The following is a 24187-nucleotide window of genomic DNA, read 5'->3' as shown; positions in this document are numbered from 1 at the left end:
ACAGTGGTGCCTCGCACAACGAGTGCCTCACACAATGATAAATTCACACAACGATGGCTTTTCCTGAAAAATTTGCCGTCTCACACAACGATGTTTCCTATGGGGAATTTTGGCACAACGATGTCCCTTTTCGCTCCTGTAAAAGTGCCTTAAACTGTTTGAAATGCTTGCTATCGTTAGCCCACCTCCTGAAACCTATGCAAACTTAATTTGGTGTTGTTCTGAGGCGTCCTTAATTTTTGGTGATTTTTTGTTTTCTCCATTGAAAGCCATTGGACGGTCCATCCAATGGCTTTCAATGGAGAAAACAAAAAATCACCAAAAATTAAGGACGCCTCAGAACAACACCAAATTAAGTTTGCATACGTTTCACAAGCTGCACTATCGATGCCAAGCATTTAAAACAGGTTTCAAACAGTTTAAGGCACTTTTACAGGAGCGAAAAGGGACTTCGCAAACCCATTCAAATGCATTGAGTCGGCTTCAATGCATTTCAATTGGGGAACCGCGTTTCCCTCAACGATATTTCCTATGGGGATTTTCGCTTAAGGACGGTTAACCGGTTTTCAATGCATTCCTATGGGAAATGGTGTTTCACAGAACGATGTTTCACAGAACTTTTTTTTTTTTGGAACCAATTAATATCGTTGTGCGAGGCACCACTGTATTCCATGTGTGGTTGGGGAAAAACAGTCATGGGCACATCTATTAAAGTGACTTCCACAAAAAAAAAAAAGGATATTGAAAGGTGTTTGATTCCAAGCCCTCCCCACATAGCATGGTCTCTGGCTCCATCTAGTGGACAGTTTTGGTAATAGGTAAAGGTAAAGGTTCCCCTTGACAATTTTTGCCCAGTCGTGTTCGACTCTAGGGGGCAGTGCTCATCCCCGTTTCCAAGCCATAGAGCCAGCGTTTTGTCCGAAGACAATCTTCCGTGGTCACATGGCCAGTGCGACTTAGACACAGAACGCTGTTACCTTCCCACCGAGGTGGTCCCTATTTATCTACTTGCATTTGCATGCTTTCGAACCGCTAGGTTGGCGGGAGCTGGGACAAACGACGGGCGCTCACTCCGTCGCGTGGATTCGATCTTACGACTGCTTGGTCTTCTGACCTTGCAGCACAGGCTTCTGCGGTTTAGCCCACAGTGCCACCACGTCCCCTGAGAGTTTTGGTAATAACTTCCTGCAAATCTATTTTTAATATTTTTAACATTTTCAATATTTTTAATATTTTCAGGCTATGGATAAGTGAATCAGTGGATATTGTTCCCACGGATGAGGGGGTACTACTGTATATGTGTCTGTTTTTGCATATATTATTTAGCCGTAGTAACCAACTACTTTTCTGGACTTTTCTGAACTTTCAAGTGAGTAACACTGACAAATTACTTTTTAAAAAAAAGAATGTTAGAGCTCACCTGCATCTCCCGGTGATAAACAGGATGGGGGTCAGTGAAAGAGCCATCAGAACCCTGACGTTTTAGCAGCCACAGGACTGTTTCACGGATCTTAGCCCCATCCACAGACTGGTACTCGCGGCTCAGCGATAAAACTTTTACCACAAAGGCTGTCAGCCTAAAATGCGTGAGAGTGGGGAAAGCGAGGAATATTTAGAGATGGCTGCTTAGATGGCTTGTTTTATTCAGAGTAGCTACTTCTAATTAACTTACTGACTTATAATAAATTCGTTTTTCCAACAACAATGGTATAATCTAAGATTGTAGAGGGCTCTCTCTCTCTCTCCCCGTGTGTGTGTGTGTGTGTGTGTGTGTTGTGTGCCATCAAGTTGGAACCAACTTTTAGCAACCCAAATTGGGCTTTTAAAGTACAGTGGTGCCTCACTAGACGATGATAATCCATTCCACTGAAATTCCTATTTAGAGAAATCATTGTCTAGCGAAAGGCAAATTGTCGTCTAGTGAAAATCGGTTTGCGAAGCAGGGATCGCTATAGCGACCGCAAAAAGTCAATGTCTAGCGAAAAAACTGTCATGCGGGGTAACTGTCTAGCGAGGCACCACTGTAAGTGAGATATTTAAGGAGTGGCTTTACCAGTTCTGTTCCCCACCCCCCCAAGCTTCCATGGCCGAGCAGGGATTCGAACCCTGTTCTTCAGGGTCCTAGTCCATCACTCTTATCCACTACATTGGAAGTTCCAAATAACTGTGTGCTGCCAAGTCCATTCTGACTTATGGCAACGCTTTTCAGGGTTTTCCAGGCAGAGAATACTCAGAAGTGGTTTCCCATTTCCTTTTTCTGCTGGTGGGGGGCATCCTGGGATTGTACAGCTCGCCCAAGGCTACACAGGCTGGCTCTACTTGCAGAAGGCATGGTGCGAAATCAAACTCCTGACCTGTGGCTCTGCAGCGAGATACATAAACCACTGAGCTATCTGGCCAGCACTTAGACTCTAAAGGTATAACTACCTTTTATTACTGTTGTGATATTTTCCTGAATATCAGGGAAAACTTCCTAACTGTTAGAGGAGTATGACAATGGACAATTACCTCAGAAAGGTGGTGAGCACTCCAATGCTGGAGGTATTCAAAAGAAAATCGGACGGCTGTCTGTCAGATTTGCTTTGACTTAAGATTCCTGCTTCAAGCAGGGGGTTGGATTTGATGGCCTTAAGGGGCCCCTTCCAATTCCATTGTTCTATGATGTTTATATTTATGGGGCCACAGTCTCAATAAATAGTAAATAAGGACAATCACACAATTTGAATGCTACTGTGCACTCTACTTTGTCCTGTTGAATTTTTAGAAAAGAGATTTTTAAAAAAATAAAAATAAAACTGATTCTTTTAGTTATTTTTGAGAAGCAGAAAGTAAGGAGCTACTTTTAAAAAATACTGTAACACTAGTTGTTGTGGGTTTTTCGGGCTCTTTGGCCGTGTTCTGAAGGTTGTTCTTCCTAACGTTTCAACAGTCTCTGTGGCTGGCATCTTCAGAGCACTCTGTGCTCTGGTGTAGTTGGCTTGGGAGTGCAGTATTTATGGCTGTGAGATGGGCTTTTGTATTTTTCTGTAGATGGGTGATTAGTGTGTATTGTTGTGGGTGTATTGTTGTGCTAAGGAGAAGAGATTATCTGTCACTGTGGTTGACAATGTATTCGCCTTGGCGAATACATTGTAACACTACAGTGGTGCCCCACATAACGAGGGCTCCGTTTAACGACGAATCCGCATAGCGATTAGGTTTTTGCGATCACAAAAGCGATCGCATTGCGATGTTTTAGATGGCTAAAAATCGCTTTGCAATGATCGGTAAGCATTTCGCTTACTGATTATCGCATAACGATGTTTTAAAAACAGCTGATCAGCGGTTCCAAAATGGCCGCCGGGTAAACAAAATGGCCGCCTGCAGTGTTTTCGCGCCCTTTCCTCGCTTTACCAGGCAGCGAAAATGGCGGCCGGATGGAGGATTTCCGCATAGCGGTGAGTTTTTTCCCCACAGGAACGCATTAAACGTGTTTTAATGCATTCCTATGGGTTTTTTCCCCACACATAGCGACGAATCCGGATAGCGACGATTTTTTCGGAACGGATTATCGTCGCTATGCGGGGCACCACTGTAATTAGGTGTGGTGGTGGTGGGAAGACCTGGAAACCATTTTTAAAAGTCAATTTCCAAGCTCTGGTGGCCTGTATATGTGAAAGAGGAGCCAAGGTGCAGGATAAGGAGGGCGCTGGCCACGTGTGTCCAGAAAAGGAATCTCCTAAAAATCTCACTCAGACCCTGTCCGTCCTCAGACACATCAACTTCTTTGCAGTTTGGAATCTTACCAAGTACTGCTGGGATGGTGGAGCCAAGCTCCATAAGACCCATCATTCTTCCGGAAAGTAAGAATTCGCTCATAGCCTGCAGTTAAAAAAAAAAAAAAAGGACAAGCTTAGAAGGTTGTATAATTGGGTGTTAATTCCTGTTTGCTAACTTTTTATATGATTTTTCCCCTCATCATTTTTGGTTTCATGGGTAGAAAGTAAGAAGCCGTCCGGCCAGGGGCTCCCCCCCTCCTTCCTGCCCCAATCATCAACATGAGGGCATTGATTAGACAGGAAATTCTCAAGCGGTCAGTGCTCCACGGAGAGGGGCCGAGAGGAACGTGGGATGGGGGCACCAGCACGAGACAACTTGCGCTGGAGCTCCATATTTGCCTATACAGTTGGTTAGAATATAGTACCAAAATACCTACCCCCAAAAGGCACCCAATAAGATTGCGGCCACACCGGAAACAAGAACCTTGTGTCATTGAAATGGATTTAGCTTTTTTAACATTCGCACAACACAAGGAAGAACTCGATTTATATGGGCTGTAAGTACTTTTTAAAAAAAGTCACCGACACAGGCTTTTAAAAATACTGTACCTCGTTTCTCAAATCGGTTCCATTCAATGTGGTTTTGTGGTTCTGAACACTGCTGTCCTTTTAATTTGGGATGGCAAGGGGCACCACCATTTTTCTTTTTAATGTATCTTTTAAAAATTATTTCTTAAAACGTTTATCGCTGCAGCACTTCATCAAGACGTTGAGCGTTACAACCACCTACCCTGTTCTCTCCATTTGGCTGATGAAGGAGCCGGCAGAGCAGCAGAAAATCAGGGGCACAGAGCAGGTGCAGAGCAGGTGTCGTCTGGACATGGAGGCTTAGCCCTGCAAAGGAGCTAAAAGGCTCCCACTCCCCATTCCCATATTTCCATAATCCATTGGCTGGGGTCACGTCTTCAGTATCTCCCCCCCCCATGGTTTCTAGCAACTGTTATGACACCAGGTGGCACTTCCCAGACATTCAATTTAGCAATGTACCCCTTACTTGTTTTGGAAAAAATAAAACGAAAATCTTTAAGAACAGTATGCTTCTAAAACAAAAAGGAAATGAATCCATTTCAGCAGTGTAGATGCCAAAACTGGATGAAATCACCAGAAATAAATTGATTTCCATACAGTCCATGTGAACATGGCCAATAGCACATGACCTGAACCGGATTTTTAAGAAAATCTGAACAGAAATCGACTCAAATTCCCTGTGTGACCACAGCCTAAATTGTTTGAGGCGCCACAGCCGACAGCCTCCCTCCATGCCTCCCAGCATTCACCGGTATTCACCTGTGCGGAGGTTTTCCAGTGCTTTCTCTTTGCTCTCTGGCTTCAGGTGCAGCCACTGCTCCGACTTGTCCAAGTATTGCATGGCGTAGACCCCGGGAGCCAGCAAGACCATCGTCTGCTCTCCGCACCCCTGAGGAACCCTCAGCAGAGACGACAGGCCCTCCGGGGCCAGAGAGCTCTGGAGGGTGTCAGTAGGCACCGATCCTAAGCCGAGACAAAATATATATTCAGCAGAGAGCAAGGGGATGGATGAGAGGACGAGGAAACTAGGACCCCAAGCGGTTTGGAAAAGCTGCTTTTCCGGACGATAGCTCCCAAAGCTCAGTTTATGTCACATTCTCCAAAACACACAGAAAATATGCGTGCAAATTGGATCCGTTCAGGAAAATTCCAGACCTGGAAAAGGGTCCGATCTGGCCATAGTGACACATGCCTTAGTTACATCCCAGCTGGATGACGTGCTCTAGATGGGGCTACCTCTGGATAGTTTCTGGAAGCCCTCTGGACCACAAAACCCGTCATTTTACTCTTTTAACCCCCCATAACCTCCCTCCAGAAGCACCCCTTCTGGGCTGGCGCAGGCATGGATTGGCTTCCTACCTGTCACCCGGACACTCATTTTGAAGTCTCCATCAGGAAGGGCGTTGGAAGGAATCTCACCGGAAATCTCGAAAGATCTTTGCTGCTCTTCTGTCCCAAAACAGAGGAAAAGAAAGTAAGGGAACCGCCCTGTATTGCTCCAACTCCATCCCCCCCCAAATCCTTCCAAACGGTTGGTCCGTGTAATTGTACGATACAGTATGCAATATTCGGGGGGTGGAGGACTAGAATGTCATATTTGCATAGTAAAGAGTTCTGACTGATCAGAATGGCTTCAGACCGACCGACCGACCGACCGACCGACCGACCGACCGACCGACCGACCGACCTACCTACCTACCTACCTACCTACCAAGCAGTTGTCACAGGGATGGGCCTCAGACGTGCTGTGAAACGGGACTCAGACTAAAGTACCTGCTAATTTTCAGCCCCGCTAGGTGGGGCTCTGCCTCTCTCAGGCACGACTTCTCCCCTGCGTGTGTGCGTGACTCCTCCCCCTGCACATTTTTGTGATCAGAATCAAAGGGGCTGCACGGACGGAGGTGGAGTCACGCAGGGGCATACCTTAGAGGGAACCTTGACTCATACAGTGGACCCTCGACTTACAGACGACTCAACTTACAGACTTTTCGAGTTACAGACTTCTCTGGCCGCAAAATTTAGGTTCAACTTGCAGCCTGAGAATCGACCTACAGACCAGAAAAAAAACCCAAAATGGAACAAAAATGGAACAAAAACGGCCGGTTACGGGATTAATCGGTTTTCAATGCATTGTAGGTCAATGGAGACTCGACCGACAGACTTTTCGACCTGCAGCCACCGTTCCAATACGGATTAATTCCGTAAGTAGAGGGTCCACTGTACTTGGCTTGTTTTTTTTTTAATGGCTCAGACTTGACTCATGACTCCGAACCCACCCACCCCTCCCTTTTTTAACCTTGTTTTTAATCGGGACTCCAATTTGGGGTTTGGGACTTGATGCCAAAAACTCAGACCCAAAGACTTGTCAACATCCCCGTGTGTCTCAAAGACAAGGGACAAATATGTGACTGGTGTTAGCTGACAGGGCTAAACTTCACATTTTTAACAAAGACCACATGGTTATTTACTATCAACGGCTGTCACAAACACACACAAGGGAGAATATCAGCGCACAGATGCAGTTAGTGACATGTTTTATATATTATAGGCCAGGTCAACATAAAGCATGATGGAATTTTTGGATTTCTTCCACAGTTTTGACTTCAGTAGGAGTGGCCGGCCTGTGGCAATCAGTCCCCAAAGGGGCCTAAATTCAGCCTCCAGACAACTCCATGGCTTACAAAGGCCTTGTGTGTCCTCTCAGGAGCAGATCACCGTTTGCTCTTCTCCAAGCATCCCTGCCTGCCATGTGTGTGTGTGTGTGTGTGTGTGTGTGTGCACATTGTGTTCAAACATTAAAACCTTGCACAATGTTCCCCAGTCATGAGAATTTGCTTCAGTTTTGCCTCCCCCCCCCCCCGTTTCCTCCTACCTTTGCTATCCAGGGAAACCGTGTATTCCTCCACTTCAACAGACCCCTCTCTCTGCAAAGGAACAAGAGGCGGAATGAGGAGATGTCAGTGAAAGACCGACTGGACAGACAGTGGGTCGAATGTGAAAGGATGGGGTTTGAGGAATCCTTACTTACCCAACAAGTTCACTGGATGAGCTCTTGAGGAGAACCTCTTTCTACCCATCGCTCTCACTTCACCACAGAGATCAAAGAGGTGACCCCCCCCCCACCTTGAGCCACCTTGAGCTACCAAGAGACGGAGTGATCCTACTTAGGGGTCCCCAATCTTAGGTCCCCAGATGTTCCTGAACTACAACTCGTTGCTTTTAGCCTTCCGTCTATGGATCGTGTAATACAGTTCCGGATTAACCCTCGCTGTGTGAAAACATTGCCGTACGGATCAAAAAAAGCCATTGGAACGCATTAAACTTAGTTTAATGCGTTCCAATAGCAGCTTTACTCACCGTACAGAGATGTTTCTCCGATGGCCGTCAGCCATTTTCGCGCCCTCCCCTCGCTTAACGAGGGTGCGAAAACGCTGCGCGCGGGCATTTTGGGGCTTCCGGCGGCCATTTTGAAGCCGCCGAACAGCTGATCGGCGGGTCGCAAAGCGAAAGTCAGTAAGCGAACCGCTTACCGACCTTCGCTCTGCCATTTTGAGCCATAGGGGCCGTCGGTGTGCGATTGCATTTGCGATCGCTAGAACGGCCCTGTTGTGCGGATTCGTCGTTCTACAGTGCACTCGTTGTGCGAGGCACCACTGTATATGTTTTAACTTGTCAAACTGTCCAGAAGAGTCCTTGGCACTCAAGGACCAATATATTAATTAAACAAACTCCCAGAAATCTAAGCCTGCTTAGACTTTATGGGGCTCCTCCCGTGGGGGTGGGGGTTCACTCTTAAGAACCTCCTGATTTACAAAGAGTCTAGCAAATTGTTAATGAGTTCTTTGAGCTCCAGATGTGAGCTGAGTTGCTAGTTCCTACTACTATAAATTAAAAAAAGGGAGGCTGACCAAAGAAGATTCAATACGGGAAAGCTTTGGGTTTGTAAGAGCTAAGCAGGGGTGTTAACAATGGGAGCTTTTGGAGGTCGTTAACTCACATTCATAGGTTGCTGGAAACCAGAAAGGACTCGACTATACATGATGACAACAACCGACTAGAGCTACTGACTTATAGATCTATCTGCAAAGCCAGAGGTTGGGAGTTTGATTCCCCACTGTGCCTCTTTGACAGGGGCTGGATCCGATGATCCATAGCAGTGGTCCCCAACCTTGGGCCTCCGTATGTTCTTGGACTACAACTCCCAGAAGCCTTCACCACCATCTCTGCTGGCCAGGATTTCTGGGAGTTGAAGACCAAGAACGTCTGGAGGGCCAAGGTTGGGGATGCCTGGTCCACAGGATTCTTTCCAGCTGTGCAGTTCTAAGATGATGAGGATAGAAGTGCTAGCTTCACAAGTTCCAACCTGAAAGTGGGTCTGCTCTTCTGAGCACTGGATTTACCTCTCAAAATTAATATTAGGGCATAATTATAGCTAAAGCCTGAATCCAAATAGTCAAGAATACAGATGGACACAAACCACCGAACCGGCAGTTCGTGTTGGTTCGTCCTTCGGCTGAACGGATGTTCGGTGCATCCCAGCTCTGCCTCCTCTAGCAGGCACCTATCCCATCTCCTGTGAGCACTGTCTCTGACTGAGTGCCTGCCAGGGGAGGCAGGGTTGGCTGAAGGACAAACCATCGTGAACCGCTGCTTCGGCAGTTCGTGCTCATCTCTAGTCAAGCAATGTGACCATCGTTGTGCGTGCAGAGAAAAACGTATGGGCAAATGTCACATCTTGACATGGAATGTACACGTTGACTTTAGACACATCATTGGCCCTAATGTTGACTATAGGGGTTATTGATTTATTGCAGCCACCTCCAGGAAGCTCTCTTCCTCTGCCTCATGTCATTCTCACAACAACCCTGTGAGGTCGATCGGGCCGAGAGAATGACTCAGCCCAAGGTCACGCAGCGAGGTGATGGCTCATAAGGCACGAGAAGCTGGATCTCCCAATGGCCCATCCACCCAACAGTTCAGCTACACCCACCAAAGGGTCGAAGACGCATTTGCGATGAGGAAAATGTCTTACCTCGACCCGTAGCTTTTTGGACACTTTGTCCCCGGTGCCCCAGGAACCCATCGCAACCACCGTGATGGGCAGGTCGTTTGTCCCCATGGGGACCAAAACAAAAGGCACAGGGATGGCCGACTTCCCAGGGACCTCCACCCGCTGTTTCTGTGCTGGCCCCACCATGGCTGGCGAACAGATGCCCTCGGTTGGCTCCAGATAGACTAAGACCTACACGGGACCCAAAACAACAACAACAACAAAAGTTAAAATGTAGCCGTCAACTCCATATTTCAACTGAACTTTTTAAGTTTAGGGCTGCAGTTTTTGAAGAGGCTTAACAAGTAGATTCATCAGAGAATAGATTAACTAAGTCACTGCTGGATAGCTCAGTGGTTTATTTATTTATTTGATTTTTATCCCGCCTATCTGGACCAACGGTCCACTCTAGGCAGCTTACAATATAAAATTAGAAAATAAAAACAGTATCAAATACATAATAATACAAAATAAATAAAAATAGAAGCGTCTGGTTGTGGAGTCAGAGGTTGGGAGTTCGATTCCCCCACTGGGCCTCCTTTACAGGGGCTGGACTTCCTGATCCATAGGGTCCCTTCCAGCTCTGCAGTTCTGAGATGATGATGATGATGGCTCCACAGAGGAGGGGGCCTGCTGACTACTGCCCTCCAAGCTTTTTCCCCAGCCTCTTGCCTGGAACCTGCTCACTCTGCCTTCCAACATCTGGAGCAAGCACACACACACCCCACACACACACGTTGACCCCCAGATCTGATACTGTGGCCTCCATGAACCTGATAACCCCAAACAAGACATTCAAGTGCAAGTTTAACTTACAGAGACTGGGTTAGCTTGGTAGTTGTAAAGAACGGGACGCAGTTCCATCTGTTCAAATCGTTTGACTGAGTAGGGCAGCCGGAGAGAAATGTGGAAATCCTGGAACACTCTGATCTTAAGAGGCTCTGAGATGCAGATGCCTGAGAGTACAAGAATAAATGAGCATCAGAGAGAGAGAAAGCTGGGCAAAACTATGGAAATCAGCCATGAAAATATTCCTAATTTGCCTCCCTTGCTTTTCTTCTAAAGCAGCTACCGACAATGGATAAACATATTTAGAGGATCAGAAAACAGGAAAAAAAGAAGAAACAATGAAAGCAGAACAGAAGACCAACGGCCGCCGGAAATATGCCGATCAATCAAGATCGGTTTGTCAAAAAGAGGCCAGGGGAACAAAAAGAAGGAACAGCACAAAACAATGATCAACCAGCTTGGATCTAAGCTAGAAAGTTCTGACGTCAGCAGAAAATGAAAATTAAGAAGCCATGAGAAGCCCGGATAGACTTGCTCTAGGGCAGTGGTCCCCAACCTTGGGTCTCCAGATATTCTTGGACTACTACTCCCAGAAGCTTCGCCACCACCTCTGCTGGCCAGGATTTCTGGGAGTTGAAGTCCAAGAACATCTGGAGGCCCAAGGTTGGGGACCACTGCTCTAGGGGACATCACCTGCCACATAGCGCTGAGGGATGGAAAACGGTCCAGAAGTCCCAACACAGAATATAAACAGCGTTAGGAACCTGTGGCTCTTCAGGTATTTTTGAACTCCAACTCCCATCACTCACAGCCAGCCTGGCCAATGGCAGCTGTAGTCCAAAATCCATCTGGAGGGCCACAGATTGCCATACACTGGCTATAGGAAGGTGCTCACAGCAGGGGGGAAAAAGAGAGACGCTCTCAGGATAAAACCACAGAGTAGATCTCTGTAACTTAGGGTTGCCCAACAAAGAGAAACACAGAGCTGCGCAGCTCACCTTTTTCCGGAGACACACTCACTGCCTGTATCTCCCAGGTGGTGATGGAATCGGGGAGAATCAAAGCTTCTCTGCGGGAGACAGAAACGGGGTCTTAATACTCAGAAGAGCAGGAAGGAACATTCCAGTGGGCAGGGCTAATCCGAGACACCCTAAGACTTCGGATGCTGTACTAAAGAGTATCCAAGTCAAGGTTCAGAGAAGCAAGCAATTCCGATCAGGCTGAAAATCCCACAAGCATCTCCCATTGTACCTGGCCCTCCAGTAAGACCCCCGTATCTAATAGGCAATCAGGACCAAGCCCACAGATGCTGAAAAACATGGATTATATAAACATTATATAAAAACAAATGCTATGGTCTCTGGCTCCCCCTAGAGGCCAGTTCTGGTAATTTCATTGTTTAAAATATATTTTTGGGGAGTTTTTTTTTCTTTTAATATTTTTAATATTTTCAGACTGTGGATAAGTGATTCAGTGGATACTGATCTCACAGATAAGGAGGTTTTACTGTAATAACAAAGTAAATAACTAGTTTACTCATTTCTGGGACACAAAAATGAGACACATATACCTTCACTACTCATATGATTGCCAATGAGCCTGTGAACAGGGACTTTCTCTCCTAGATTATCCCTATCCCCAAATTAGGCAAACAGTCAATGTTCCCTTTGCATTGCTGTCTGAGGACTGCTGAAACTAAAGGTCCACCATTGCCTTTTTACTAGAAATAAAAATGCTCATGGTGAAACATACAGAATTATTTACTTTGGTGACACTACATAAATTATGTGCCTGAGCACTGGCCCCTGGTGTGCATGAGTATAAGGTCTTGTTACTGCTATTTCTAAAAATAATAAACAAAGTTTGTAAACCAAAGAGAAGTTCATCAGAACATAGAAAGGAATAAAAAGCTTCCATTATCAGAGAGAAGTAAACTATAAGTTCCAGCTCAAGTTTGACTGACAACACACCTTTTTTAACATCTAAAAAAGATCACTCTAAGCTCTAACCAACAATCTCTCTCTCTCTCTCTCTCTCTCTCTCTCTCTCTCTCTCTCTCTCTCTCTCTCTCTCTCTCTCACACACACACACACACACACACACACACATCTGACTTTCTCTCTTAAACACACATTTTCTCCAACCAGGAATCACAACAACCAATCAGCTGACAGTTCCATTCATGAACATTCTTCCGTACTTCTCAACTGTTTTGTATGTCTTACCTAGTGCTCTTCCAACCCACAACTGCCAAGCAGACCTAGTTACTTACCATGAGTGAAAATACAAGCCTATATATGAAAAAACTTGGTGTAAAAATCAGCACACTCAAATCCTATCATGGCAGTCCAAGTGTTTGGGGACAGGATCAGTCAAATGTACTTCCCCAGCACTGGGATGTTGCCCATTTCCCACTCGGATCCTGATCCTGGGAATGTGTGATCTCAAATTCACTTTTAGTCTAAAGTGACCTTGAGCCCAGCATCTGACAGGAAGTAGGGACTCCCACCATTCTTGAGCTAGGAAGGAACACTCAGAAGAACCACTGGGTTACTCACGTGTGGGACCCTTCTATAGGTAGTGTTTTCCAAAGCCAGCTCTCAGGGAAGGCACTCCGGATTTGAAGGGCATCATCATCAAAAAAATCTTCTTCCTCCTCTAGGTTTTGAGCTACATGGAGTAGAATAGGTTCCAGACTGAAAGCTCTGTCTTGAATTACCACATCCCAGAAACACTGGCTGTTAACAAGATTCTAAACTTCACTGATCAAATCTATTCTTTTGAGGGCTACCTGTGTATTGAAGAATATTGTGATGTTTTCTCTCCTCTTTCTCTGAGGGCAACACACATGGCTTTGCAACACATATGCTTTATACCCATAAGAATCCTTTCAGGTAGATGAGGATGAGAGAAGGCAAGGGAGTCAAGGTGACACAGGCTGCACAATCGGGCGTGTGACCAGAGGATGCTACCTTGATTGGCCTCAGCATCTTGCCAATCAGTGGCTGCAAAAATTATGTGATACTTATGCAAACACCAATATGACTCTGACTAGCAACTGCTGGACACCAGAGGTTGGACATTCAACTCCCCACTGAGCCTCCTTGACAGGGACTGGCTCAAGGATCCACAGGGTCCCTTCGAACTCTGCACCTCTATGATGATGATGATGATCTTCTTTGTGTAGCTAATGTGCCTGAAATGTGGGCTTTCTTTGAAAGGACAATATTCCCTGGAATCTTGGCAGAATGGTTTGACTTTTCTACTCACTGCGTCCAAGGTTGTGGGATCCCCATGACTTGCGGCGCAGACCGACGGCATGTTTGCAGCAGTCGAGAAAGACTTTCCGGCACTGTTCGGCATTCGGACCCTGGATCCGCCTGGCGCGGTCCTCACACGAGCGCGCGTGGCGAAGCAGCTCCATTCCGCCCCGGCAGCACTTTTGGTCCTCAGGGTTGGCGTACCTGGAAACTGTGGGAAAGGGGAAAAAGAAGAGGGATAATGCAAGTGGGCACATTCTAGGGACGAAAGGGGAGGAAAATTCGCAGAGTTTTCGTAACCCTTTTTTCCAGAGCATTCAGGATTCTTTTCTAGAGAACATTATACTGGAAACAGAAATGGAGCAAACACAGAAGAACTAAGAAAAGCGGCCTAACGTGTTCTACACACAATGGATCAAAGATGAGCAAAATTTTTGGGGTGGTGGTGGTTTCGAATTCCTAGAATCCAACAAGCCACGTAGAAGCCGTCCTGCTAGCAGAGCGTGCTTGATGGGGTTTAAGGGAGTTGTGGTCCCAAACGGTGCCCTTTCGGAACTACAGGGCTCAGGGGAAGACCCACTACCCACCCTCTTCCTCCCTTTCCTGCACATCACTTACGCTTCTTCAGCACTTCCACCCGGAACTGCAGTGAACGCTTCTTCCGGGAAACATCTGCACTACATGCGTGTGCTGAAAAAGCCAAAAGGAAAGTGTTGAGTGGGGAGACGGGAATTTGTCCTATCAAAAGGGGCAGCTGGCGGGAGAAAAAAAGAAGGGGTCAATGATGTAATGGCAACAGTCGAATACAGAAAGAGCTTTCAAATGGGTAGACTCAGTGACTGGTATGATAAATTACAGTAGGCCTCTTGTATCTGCAGCATCAGTATCCGCTGATTCACTTATCCACGGTCTGAAAAACATTAAAAGAAAAGTCCTAGAAATACCACAATTGGCCACTAGAGGAAGCCAGAGACCATGCTATATATACGATACGCTTATAGCGTTTGCCATAATCCATCATTTATGTCAACTACGGTAAACATTAAGGGACGTGGTGGCGCTGCAGGCTAAACCGCAGAAGCCTGTGCTGCAGGGTCAGAAGACCAGCAGTCGTAAGATCGAATCCACGTGACGGAGTGAGTGCCCGTCGCTTGTCCCAGCTCCTGCCAACCTAGCGGTTCGAAAGCATGCAAAATGCGAGTAGATAAATAGGGACCACCTCGGTGGGAAGGTAACAGCCTTCCGTGTCTAAGTCGCACTGGCCACGTGACCACGGAAGATTGTCTTCGGACCAAAACGCTGGCTCTATGGCTTGGAAATGGGGATGAGCACCGCCCCCTACAGTCGAACACGACTGGACAAAAAATTGTCAAGGGGAACCTTTACCTTTTTACGGTAAACATTATAGGTGAAACAGGGAGCACCTAATGAATTACTCTGAAAATGAATGCCGTTGCTTTAGTTAGCACCAAATGCCAAGCAAGACACAATACTAGAAAATTAATTTCTGTTATTGCAGACGGAAGACTTCCACATTTCAATTCCATCTCATCACCCCTCCAGGCTCGTGCGACCTGTGATGAGAATTGTACCTAGAGGGTCCCAGGCTGAAAAAAGGCTACTTTAGATACTGTAGTTTATATTCTAGCACAGGTTTATATTATATACTAACTAAATGTAATCCTTTTTATTGCACCTCATGACGCAGTGGTTAAACTGCAATACTGCAGTCAAGACTCTACTCATGACCTGAGTTCGATCCAACGGGATCAGGTAGCTGGCTTGAGACTGACTCAGACTTCCATCCTGCTGAGGTCAGTAAACTGAGTAGCCAGCTCGCTGGTGGGTGGGTGGGGGAACCCATAGTCAGCAAAATTAAAATTGTAAACTGCCCAGAGAGAGCTTTAAGTGCTATAAGGCAATATATAAACAGCACACTTCGCTTAATTATTAAATGTAATCAGGTAATCATTATAATTATGTATTTTTTTTAAAAAAAAGACGCAATGGCAAGGGGTTGTCATTGTAACAGAATCACAATGTGGCCTGCAATAGGGGCGCTACTGGCAGAAACCTCTGTACTGCAAGGTCAGAAGGCCAGCAGTCATAAGATCGAATCCACGCGATGGAGTGAGCCTCCGCTGCTTGTCCCAGCTCCTGACAACCTAGCAGTTCGAAAGCATGTAAAAATGTGAGTAGATAAATAGGGACCACCTTGGTGGGAAGGTAACGGCGTTCCATGTCTAGTCACGCTGGCCACGTGACCATGGAAACTGTCTTCGGACAAACGCTGGCTCTACGGCTTGGAGATGGGGATGAGCACCACCGCCTAGAGTCGGACACGACTGGACTAAATGTCAAGGGGAACCTTTAGCTTTGCCTAGCCCTAAAAGAGCAACTTTCCTAAAGGTCTGGGACTCACCCTTCCGAAGGGAGCTCTGCAGGGGGCCAGCGCGAAGGGAGAGCCCTGCATCGGCAAAAACCCCCATGGTGTTTTCTCCACTTCCTGCGGTGCAGCCAAGATCGTAACTTCCCATGGCTTGGAACACCTATTTGCAGAAAGAAAGAAAAACAACAACACAAAGAAGCTGAAAATTGAGATAACGGACTGGAATGGCTGGAACAACCTACGGGAGGGTTCCCACGAGAGGACAGGGAGAGAGGGTCCTGAAACCATCTGGTTATCATGTCAGGTGCAAGAATTTGCATTAGTGCTGAGCGTGTCCTTGTTCCATAGGTGCAGAAATACTGGCCCAGCACATTTTGATGCCTGAGGCCAAGGAGTAAAACGCAGAGCCCTGGATGTCCATAAGAAAGCGCATCACACCTAAGGCACGCAAGGGTCATTGCTGGTACCCGAAGGCAGAAAATCCAGTTAAGCATCCCTCTTCCGGGAGTAAACATATAATAATAACAATTGTGTGCCATCAAGTCAATTCCGCTTTACGGTGACCCTTTTCAGGGATTTCCAGGTAGAGAATACTCAGAAGTGCTTTACCCTTTCCTTCCTCTAGGGGGAGCCCTGGGACCAGGCAGCTGGCCCCATCATCATCATCATCACTAATAATTACTTTAACTTATATACCAACCCTATAGGGCAGAAGCATTATTCTGGGTGGTTTACAACAGGCTGAAACGTATATGAACATACAAACGACCAGTAGAAAACAAAACACAGTAGCATGAAGCCAAATGACACCAAGAGGAATTTTCCCAATCATGATGGGAAGGGAGGTGAACCTTGAACCAGGGTCGTTGTGGAAAGCCGCCCTAAAAAGCAGTGTTTTCAGTTGTCTCCTGAATGAAAGCAGGGAGGGCACCCGGCGTACCTCCTCCGGGAGCTGCTTCTATAAGATCGGTGCCATCACAAAGAAGATCCTGCCTCTTGTAGCTGACTTTCAGGCCTTCTTAAGAGTGGCTACACAGAGAGACCTACCTAGCCTGGGAAGATGATGATTCATTATTATCCAGAATTCTCAAGCATAGGAATTTTAGGAAATGTGGTTTTTAAAAAATTGTTTACAAGGTTGGACAGCACAGGCCAGCCACAAGGATTTCTTCAACAGTGGTCGGTGAATCTTGGGGAAATTACAGCAATGAGGCGAAAAAGGTTTCTCACAAGGAAAGGGAAGGGACTTAGAAACAACAATGACAGCCACAGTAAAGGCAGTGGACAGGGAAGGCGAGGGGGTTACCTTGCCCTGCGTGAGGCGATTCTTCCGGTTGAGAGCATACACTGCTGAGTCCGTGGCAGAAAGAGACACAAACGATTTTGCGTCCGTGCTTATGGTGAGTGACACACGGTCCTGAGGGCGCATCTCATCTTTGTTCCCCGATACGCGGAGCTCCAGCTGAAAATCAGAAGCGGGCATTGTTAGGGATCATAGAATCATAGAAAAGTGAAGTTGGACGGGGCCTACAAGGCCATTGAGTCCAAGACCCTGCTCAAGGCAGGAATACCATCAAAGCAGCTCTGCCAGGGGATTATCTAAATTCTTCTTGAATGCCTCTAGTGTTGGAGCACTCACCAACTCCTGAGGTAACTGGTTCCACTGTCGTCGTACTGCTCTAACAGTTAGGGAGTTTTTCCTGATATTCAACCAAAATCTGGCTTCCTTTAACTTGAGCCCATTGTTGCATGTCCTGCACTCTGAGATGATCGAGAACAGATCTTGCCCCTCCTCTCTATGACAGCCTTTCAAATATTTGAAAAGTGCTATCATATCACCCCTCAGGATGCCCTGGGACATTTTGATACCCTGAACCACACTCGCACACAGCTTTTAAAATTGAATTTATCCATTCATCCAATTCCTGGGGTTCAACTGCTCCCTTTATGGGGATGCCTGCCTTCCCATTCTTATCTTCTAATTTCACTCTCCTTTATCTTCTCTTTCTATCAATGGCCTATCCTCCTGTGTCCGATCAAGGATCTATATTTTATTTATTGGAATTTTAAGCTACCTACAAAACAGAATGCTCCAGGACGTGCACAATCAAATCAAAACCTAAAATGCAGTTGTTTAAAAGGTGTGTGAAAAGCAAAGAATATTACACTGAACTAAATTCTGCAGGAGGTTGTAAACCATTTCAAATCAAGTTAACACCAGTTGTTCGCTAAAAATGGCAAATTGTACAAAACAGGACTTTTTCCTAGAAAAGAAAAAAAATCCCCCAAAGTGTTAGAAGTCAAAATAGTTGCTAAGTATATTCCCTCTAATTGACCTATTTTCTCTCCCTCAACAGGATTTCTTTACTGATATATGCCTTCGCAATTAGATTCGCTAATTAAACACATGTCTACCTTCCAGTGATCCATCACAAAGCAAAGCATGCTAAGTAAGAACTGTTCGTTACTCCAAGCTCTCATTACGAAGGATAGGATATAAATGGAATAAATGGCAATGCCCCAAACCCTGTTCTGTAAATCACATGAGCTACTTCTAAGGAAATGTTAGCGGCATTTTTCAATTTTATGCTGCCCCGTTATCACCCCTATCATGTGTTCGAATTATGGTTATGCTTTTATAATTATAATGGAACAATAATAGAAAAGTAACAGCAAAATGATTTATGCTCTTTAAACTTTGTAATGAACCATGGCAAGGAATAGGAATGAATTACTTTTAAAAAGTCATTCCCCCAGTTATGGATACTACTACTCACACTAAGATGGCGCTTGTATCTGCAGTGCAAGACGCTGGAAATTGGTAATTTTGAGGATTCCATTTCCCGGAATCCTGGCTGGGGGAAATCTGGGAGTCTGTTGTTCAAAACAGTTACATGTCCGAGCTTTGACAATGATCAGCCTCGTTTGGCATAGAACTACAGAGTGGGGGGGGGGGGAACAGAGCAGGAAAGGATCTCAAAAATCATCCCGTCCAGTTCCCCATGCGATGTAAGGATATGCCGCGAATACCCCTGGCTGACTGGCAATTCGTACAGCTGAAGAATGAATGCCCAAATCAACCCCACAAATTTCAGGAATGAATTTTGGCAAGGTGTCTTCTGTTAGGAATTTCTGCAATCTCGCATGCTGCCTCTCGTAGGTGTGGTTGAGAGGGACCTTTCTGGGTTGGGGTGTCTGTCAGTCACTAACACCACTAACCAACCGTTCCTTCTCTGGCCTCTGGTTCAAAGAGAGCCCCGCCTCTTTGCTCTGCTTTTTCCCTCTCTGTCATCTGTCGGAACAAGTCAGTCAATCTGTTGAGGCCTATGGCTCGAAATAGTCAAGTTTGTCAGTTTGCTCTTGTATCTGTTCAACGATAAGTAAACAAAACCTTTTTTTTATTTTCTCGCCAACTAATGTCTCAGAATGAGTTACAGAGAATATAAGTAAGGTAAAGGTTCCCCTTGACATTTTAGTCAGTCATGTTCGACTCTAGGGGGCGGTGCTCATCTCCGTTTCCAAGCCGTAGAGCCAGCGTTTGTCCGAAGACAGTTTCCGGTGTCATGTGGCCAGCGCGGCTATACATACAGGTAGAATGCTGTTTACCTTCCCACCAAGATGGTACCTATTTATCTACTCATATTTACATGCTTTTGAATTACTAGGTTGGTAAGGAGCTGGGACAAAACGACGGGAGCTCACTCCGTTGCGTGGATTCGATCTTACAACTGCTGATCTTCTGACCCTGCAGCACACAAAGGCTTTTGCGGTATAGCCCACAGCGCCATCACATCCCTCACCACGTCCCAGTACCAGCTGATAAAAAAAAAAGGGGGTGGGGTGCACTAAACTGAGGGACTGGAAGTTATTCTGCTCTTACACTTCTGCTGTGCAGCTGGAGGGATTTAAGCAGAAATTCAACGCATTCATGCAGAGAAATTCATTTTCAAATGTGACTCACCTTCCCCTCACATTGATCCACAACATCCACCCAGATGGAGTTTGCTACAGTCTCATCTCCAAGGCGGTAGAAGGCCACAAAGCGGAAAGCGGGCATAAGGGCGGTTGTGATGGGAACCGAGACGGCAGTATAGGAGCCACGAGGGACGCTCTTCACGTAGACAATGTCCCCTTTGTTCAATACCTGAAAGTGCATAAGCCGGTTCAAAGAGGAGTGCTTAGCATGTATCCCACCACTGCTTTTTGAACATCTAAAAGCTCACATTCAGATCATGGTGCTGTAATTATAGATCAAAGGATCTGCCACTTTCACTCACGTTCTTTTCTTTCTTTCTTTTTTGATTTCGAGTTCTTCTATCTCAATCTGAGAAGAATTCCAAATGTGGGAAATTTCTTACCAACTACAAACTAAGGAGAACCCCTCGACCAGCAGCTGCTGTGGCATAGAAAGGAGGAGGAGGAGGATGTTCCTGATGAGGAGGCTATCCGATAAAAGAAAGGGCAAGCAGCCTCAAATGTAGTGGAATATGCAGGGATTCTGTTGGGGAGTTTTAACAACCTCGCATGCTCCCTGTGGTTTGAGGGACTGGGAGGGACTTATCTGGACTGTCAATCTAACCAGCACTAAAGAATCATTCCTTCCTGCTTCTGCATTCAAAGAGAGCTCCGCCTCTCTGCTGAGTGTCCTTTTTCCCTCTCTTTAGTCCGTTGGAAGTTAAGTTTGTGCAAACTTTACTGCCTGTAAGTACAACTGTAACTACTGAAACATTTTATGTTCTTTCTACTACAGACATCTCAGAGGGCTGGACTCTCTGGGGAGCTTGCACTCTCTACTCCTACCACGAAGCAAAAAGGAATTTCTCCAGAAGTTCAAAATTCTGCAAGGCATTCAAACTCCGCCTTTAAAGCAGGGATTAGACACCATGCAGCCTTCTGAGGTCCCTGAAAAAAAAATTCTACATTTATTTTCCTGAAAAGGTTTCCTCATATTATAGATGAGATAATTTTGTCATGTTTCAAGGGCCTCCAATATCTCTTCCCTCCAATATTCCTCCTATTTATTTACATTTAAAGGGGTGGGTGTTTTGCTTCTAGAAGGTAGTGTTTTAGTTTGAAAAAAATAAGCTTTTAAAAGCCATCTGATTTCAAAGAGAGTCTCGCCTCTCTTTTAGTCTGCTGGCAGTTCGTGCAGAGTTTAGTCTGCAGGAGTTTGCTTGGAAGCAGGCGCTGAGTCTGTTGCGGCCTGTTGCTGTAAGGAGTCATTTTCGTACAGTATGCTGTTTTTCATTTGTTCAATTGTAAGTAAATGAAAAGTTTTATTCTTTCTCTTACCAATATCTCAGAGTGAGCTATTGAGACTGTAGATGCCGCTGAAGAGATGAAAAGGGGTGATCTACTCTGGGGTGGGGGAGTGGAAGCTAATTTTGTTCTATAAGTCCCTGCACTTAAACCATCCCAAGTAGACAAAAAGACGCACTGGGGAGGGCCTGCTTACATGACTATTACCTTGTAGTAACAAGCTATGAACTTGTAGCTTGATCACAGAAATTAAAGGGGAGATCAGAGGCTAGAAAAAGAATACAGAACCCCTGGGAATATCAGTTCATTTCTCACATATCCCAAGAACGATGTGGCCCACTCTCACGTCACTCAGACTCACCATGTAGTGGAATTTGGAGAAGGCACTCGATCCAACGTGTTTCAACGCAAGTATGAGGGTTTCTCCGGGGCTGATGTCTTGATAACGTGGACTTTCTATGATCAGGTAGTTGCCACTTTGGGAGTCCATGGCCTTGGCCGTCAAGGTAGCTTCTGCTGGAAAATCTGTCCCTGCTGCCAGCTGTGCAAAAACACAAATGTGATATACAGTGGGGTCTCGACTTACGAACGACTCGACATACGAACGTTTCGACTTACGAACCGCTCTCATAGGAATATATGGACTCGACTTACGAACTTAGATTCGAGTTACGAACTCTTTTTTTCCCTTTTTTTTAAAGCTAAGTCATCTTAGGTTAAAAGGAAAAAAGAAAAAAATCCCCCTCTAGTGGCAGAAGGCGGAATAGCAGCTTCCCATTAGTTTCTATGGACGAAAAGAGCAGATACGGATTAAATGGTTTTCAATGCATTGCTATGGGAAATGCAGATTCAACTTAAGAACTTTTCGACCTGAGAACTGCCTTCCAATACGGATTAAGTTCTTAAGTCGAGACCCCACTGTATATATATATATACACACACTGTTATCCACAGAAGAATTTTAAAAAGAATTGAAGAAGTATTATATTAAAAAGGACAAATTAAAACAAGACTGAAAACACATTTAAAAGCAACAGAGCCCAGCAATCCATTCAAAACCCTGCTCTCAGATAGCTAGTCACTAAGGGAAAGCCTGCCTGAAGAGAAAGGTCTTTGTCTGGTTATAACGTTTCCGCCAACGGTACTTTCTCTTTCCTTCCACCTATGAGAATGTCTTTATTATACTCATTTTTTCTCCTGGTACGGGAGAGATGGCGGCTCATACATACCCTGACAGTGATGGAGGTAGTCGTGGGAGGAACATTGATTCTGTGCGTCACAATCCCACGATCGTTGCTCAGGATTTCGGCCTCTCCAAGAGTGGAGGCTCCAGAGGTCGCTGCTGAGACGCGGACGGGGAGGCGAGGAGCCAGTGTACCATCTGGGAGTAAAACCGTAGCCTGGGTAAAACAACAAATAAAATAGTATTTTTTTAAAAAAAAAACCACACAGAAATCTTTATGACACATATGTGAATGATACAAGCAACAAATTAGAAAAGGTAATAAACAAATGCCTGCACACCGACCCGCAAAAAAAGCAAAATAATTCGTGTGTATGTAACATGCATATTTTCCTCCCCAGCCGGCTCTACCCTTGGGCAGAAATTAAGAATGCTATTCCTTTCACTAGCATTGAAGTCAGACTCAGCTTTCAGTCAACTGGCTAAATAAGAAGGGACAAGAAAGATGGTGTCATCTCCTCCTTTGACTCAGGTAACAAAGTATCTTGAACTGTTCTGTTCTGTCTCCAGAAAACACCTATGGCTATGGAAACCTTTCGAATTCTCCCTCTTACCTGCCTTCCAAACCATATATTACTCCCCCTGCCCAAATGCTAGAAAGATGGACCTCTCTTAATCATGATGCTCCAGAAATGACAGGATTCCTATCTCTGTGTAATGTGAAAACCTATTACATAGCTGGGTTTGGATCTATTTAGACTTTGACTCCAACGTCTTCCTTCTCTAGATCAAGTAGGAAGATGTTTTGATTCCATCTTCCAGAAATGCCCATCCAGAGGAACAGTTCTGTAAGTCTCCAAAGCTTACGTCCTGCAATTCAGAGGGTATCTAAAAGGGACAAGTCCACTGGAACAGTGAATGCAGGTAGCTAAGAGGCTCAATTCGAGAAGCCAGCGAAGACAAGGTGGGTGAGGAGGCTTTGAGGAAAAGGGGAGGACAGCTTGGAAAGGAGGATTGCATGTCGGACATCACTTGTAACAAAGCATCTCTTGCAACAAGGACATGTGATTAGAGTTTGGAAGTAACAGGATGTGATCGTATGGACGTACGGTATAGCTTGCATTTTTGACCTCTTGTAGCACAGTCTTGTGCAAGCTTTTTCCTGGTGATCACACCCGTTTCTTAGAACTGCAGAGCTGGAAGGGACCCTCTAGATCAGTGGTCCCCACCTTTTTGATACTGCGGACCAGTTTGGGGTCACATGCATGAAGGGGCGGCACTCACTCATGCGGGCGCATGGGCACTCATGTGCATGTGCAAAGGAGTGGGGGCACACTTGTGTGCATGCATGCAAGGGTGGGGTGCAGGTGGGTATGCAGGGGGGAGTGTGTGTAGGGGCGGAAGATGTGTCTGCAGCCTGGTCCGGCCAAGGCTACGGTCCGGCTCTGGGCCACGAACCGGGGAGATTGGGGACTCCTGTTCTAGATCATCAAGTTCAGTCCCTGTCAAGCAGGCCCAGCGGGGAATCGAACTCCCAACCTCTGGCTCTGCAGCCAGCGACCTCAACCACTAAGCCGTCCACCCCAAGATGTACAGGGAACAGCACTCCGAGCCAATTCATGCCCAAAGTGGTCCTTTTTGGCCCAGCGGTAGGGCTACTAAGTGTTTGTGGGTGGAACGGAGAAATTCCTTAAAGGACGAAAGGGTCACTTCAAGGGAGATCACTCAAGTTAAAGTGATCCTTTCTGATGCAATCAGGCACACATCTTCACAGCTGTCTGTTGCATCGTTACATGCAAATAGTTACTTTCTAGGTACACAAGGGTGTAATAGGAATGACATGACTTTGTTGGTGTAGACTTTTTGGACTCATTTGGAAAGCTAAAACGTTAAGGGCGTTTTAACATGTTT

The 24187-nt window shown here is 45.8% G+C and overlaps 1 protein-coding gene across 1 annotated transcript in view; it reads right to left on the bottom strand.

The window, feature by feature from the left end:
* The window catches only part of LOC110089773 (complement C4), a 78185-nt gene that overhangs the window by 29536 nt on the left and 24462 nt on the right, over nucleotides 1-24187 (bottom strand). The window contains exons 11-26 of the mRNA XM_072988536.2: nucleotides 22323-22493; nucleotides 21455-21634; nucleotides 19796-19978; nucleotides 17141-17296; nucleotides 15868-15994; nucleotides 14064-14135; nucleotides 13456-13656; nucleotides 12744-12855; nucleotides 11184-11254; nucleotides 10213-10352; nucleotides 9379-9588; nucleotides 7219-7270; nucleotides 5706-5795; nucleotides 5106-5309; nucleotides 3786-3861; nucleotides 1421-1577 (exon numbers count right to left, since the gene is read on the bottom strand). Coding sequence (XP_072844637.2) covers nucleotides 1421-1577; nucleotides 3786-3861; nucleotides 5106-5309; nucleotides 5706-5795; nucleotides 7219-7270; nucleotides 9379-9588; nucleotides 10213-10352; nucleotides 11184-11254; nucleotides 12744-12855; nucleotides 13456-13656; nucleotides 14064-14135; nucleotides 15868-15994; nucleotides 17141-17296; nucleotides 19796-19978; nucleotides 21455-21634; nucleotides 22323-22493 — 2202 coding nt within the window. The remainder of the gene's footprint in view (nucleotides 1-1420; nucleotides 1578-3785; nucleotides 3862-5105; nucleotides 5310-5705; nucleotides 5796-7218; nucleotides 7271-9378; nucleotides 9589-10212; nucleotides 10353-11183; nucleotides 11255-12743; nucleotides 12856-13455; nucleotides 13657-14063; nucleotides 14136-15867; nucleotides 15995-17140; nucleotides 17297-19795; nucleotides 19979-21454; nucleotides 21635-22322; nucleotides 22494-24187) is intronic.

This window comes from Pogona vitticeps, chromosome 2 (assembly GCF_051106095.1).
Source record: "Pogona vitticeps strain Pit_001003342236 chromosome 2, PviZW2.1, whole genome shotgun sequence".
In the NCBI taxonomy this organism is placed as follows: Eukaryota; Metazoa; Chordata; class Lepidosauria; order Squamata; family Agamidae; genus Pogona; species Pogona vitticeps.
Note: the sequence above shows the minus strand (reverse complement) of the source record. Positions and strands in the feature narration are given on the sequence as shown.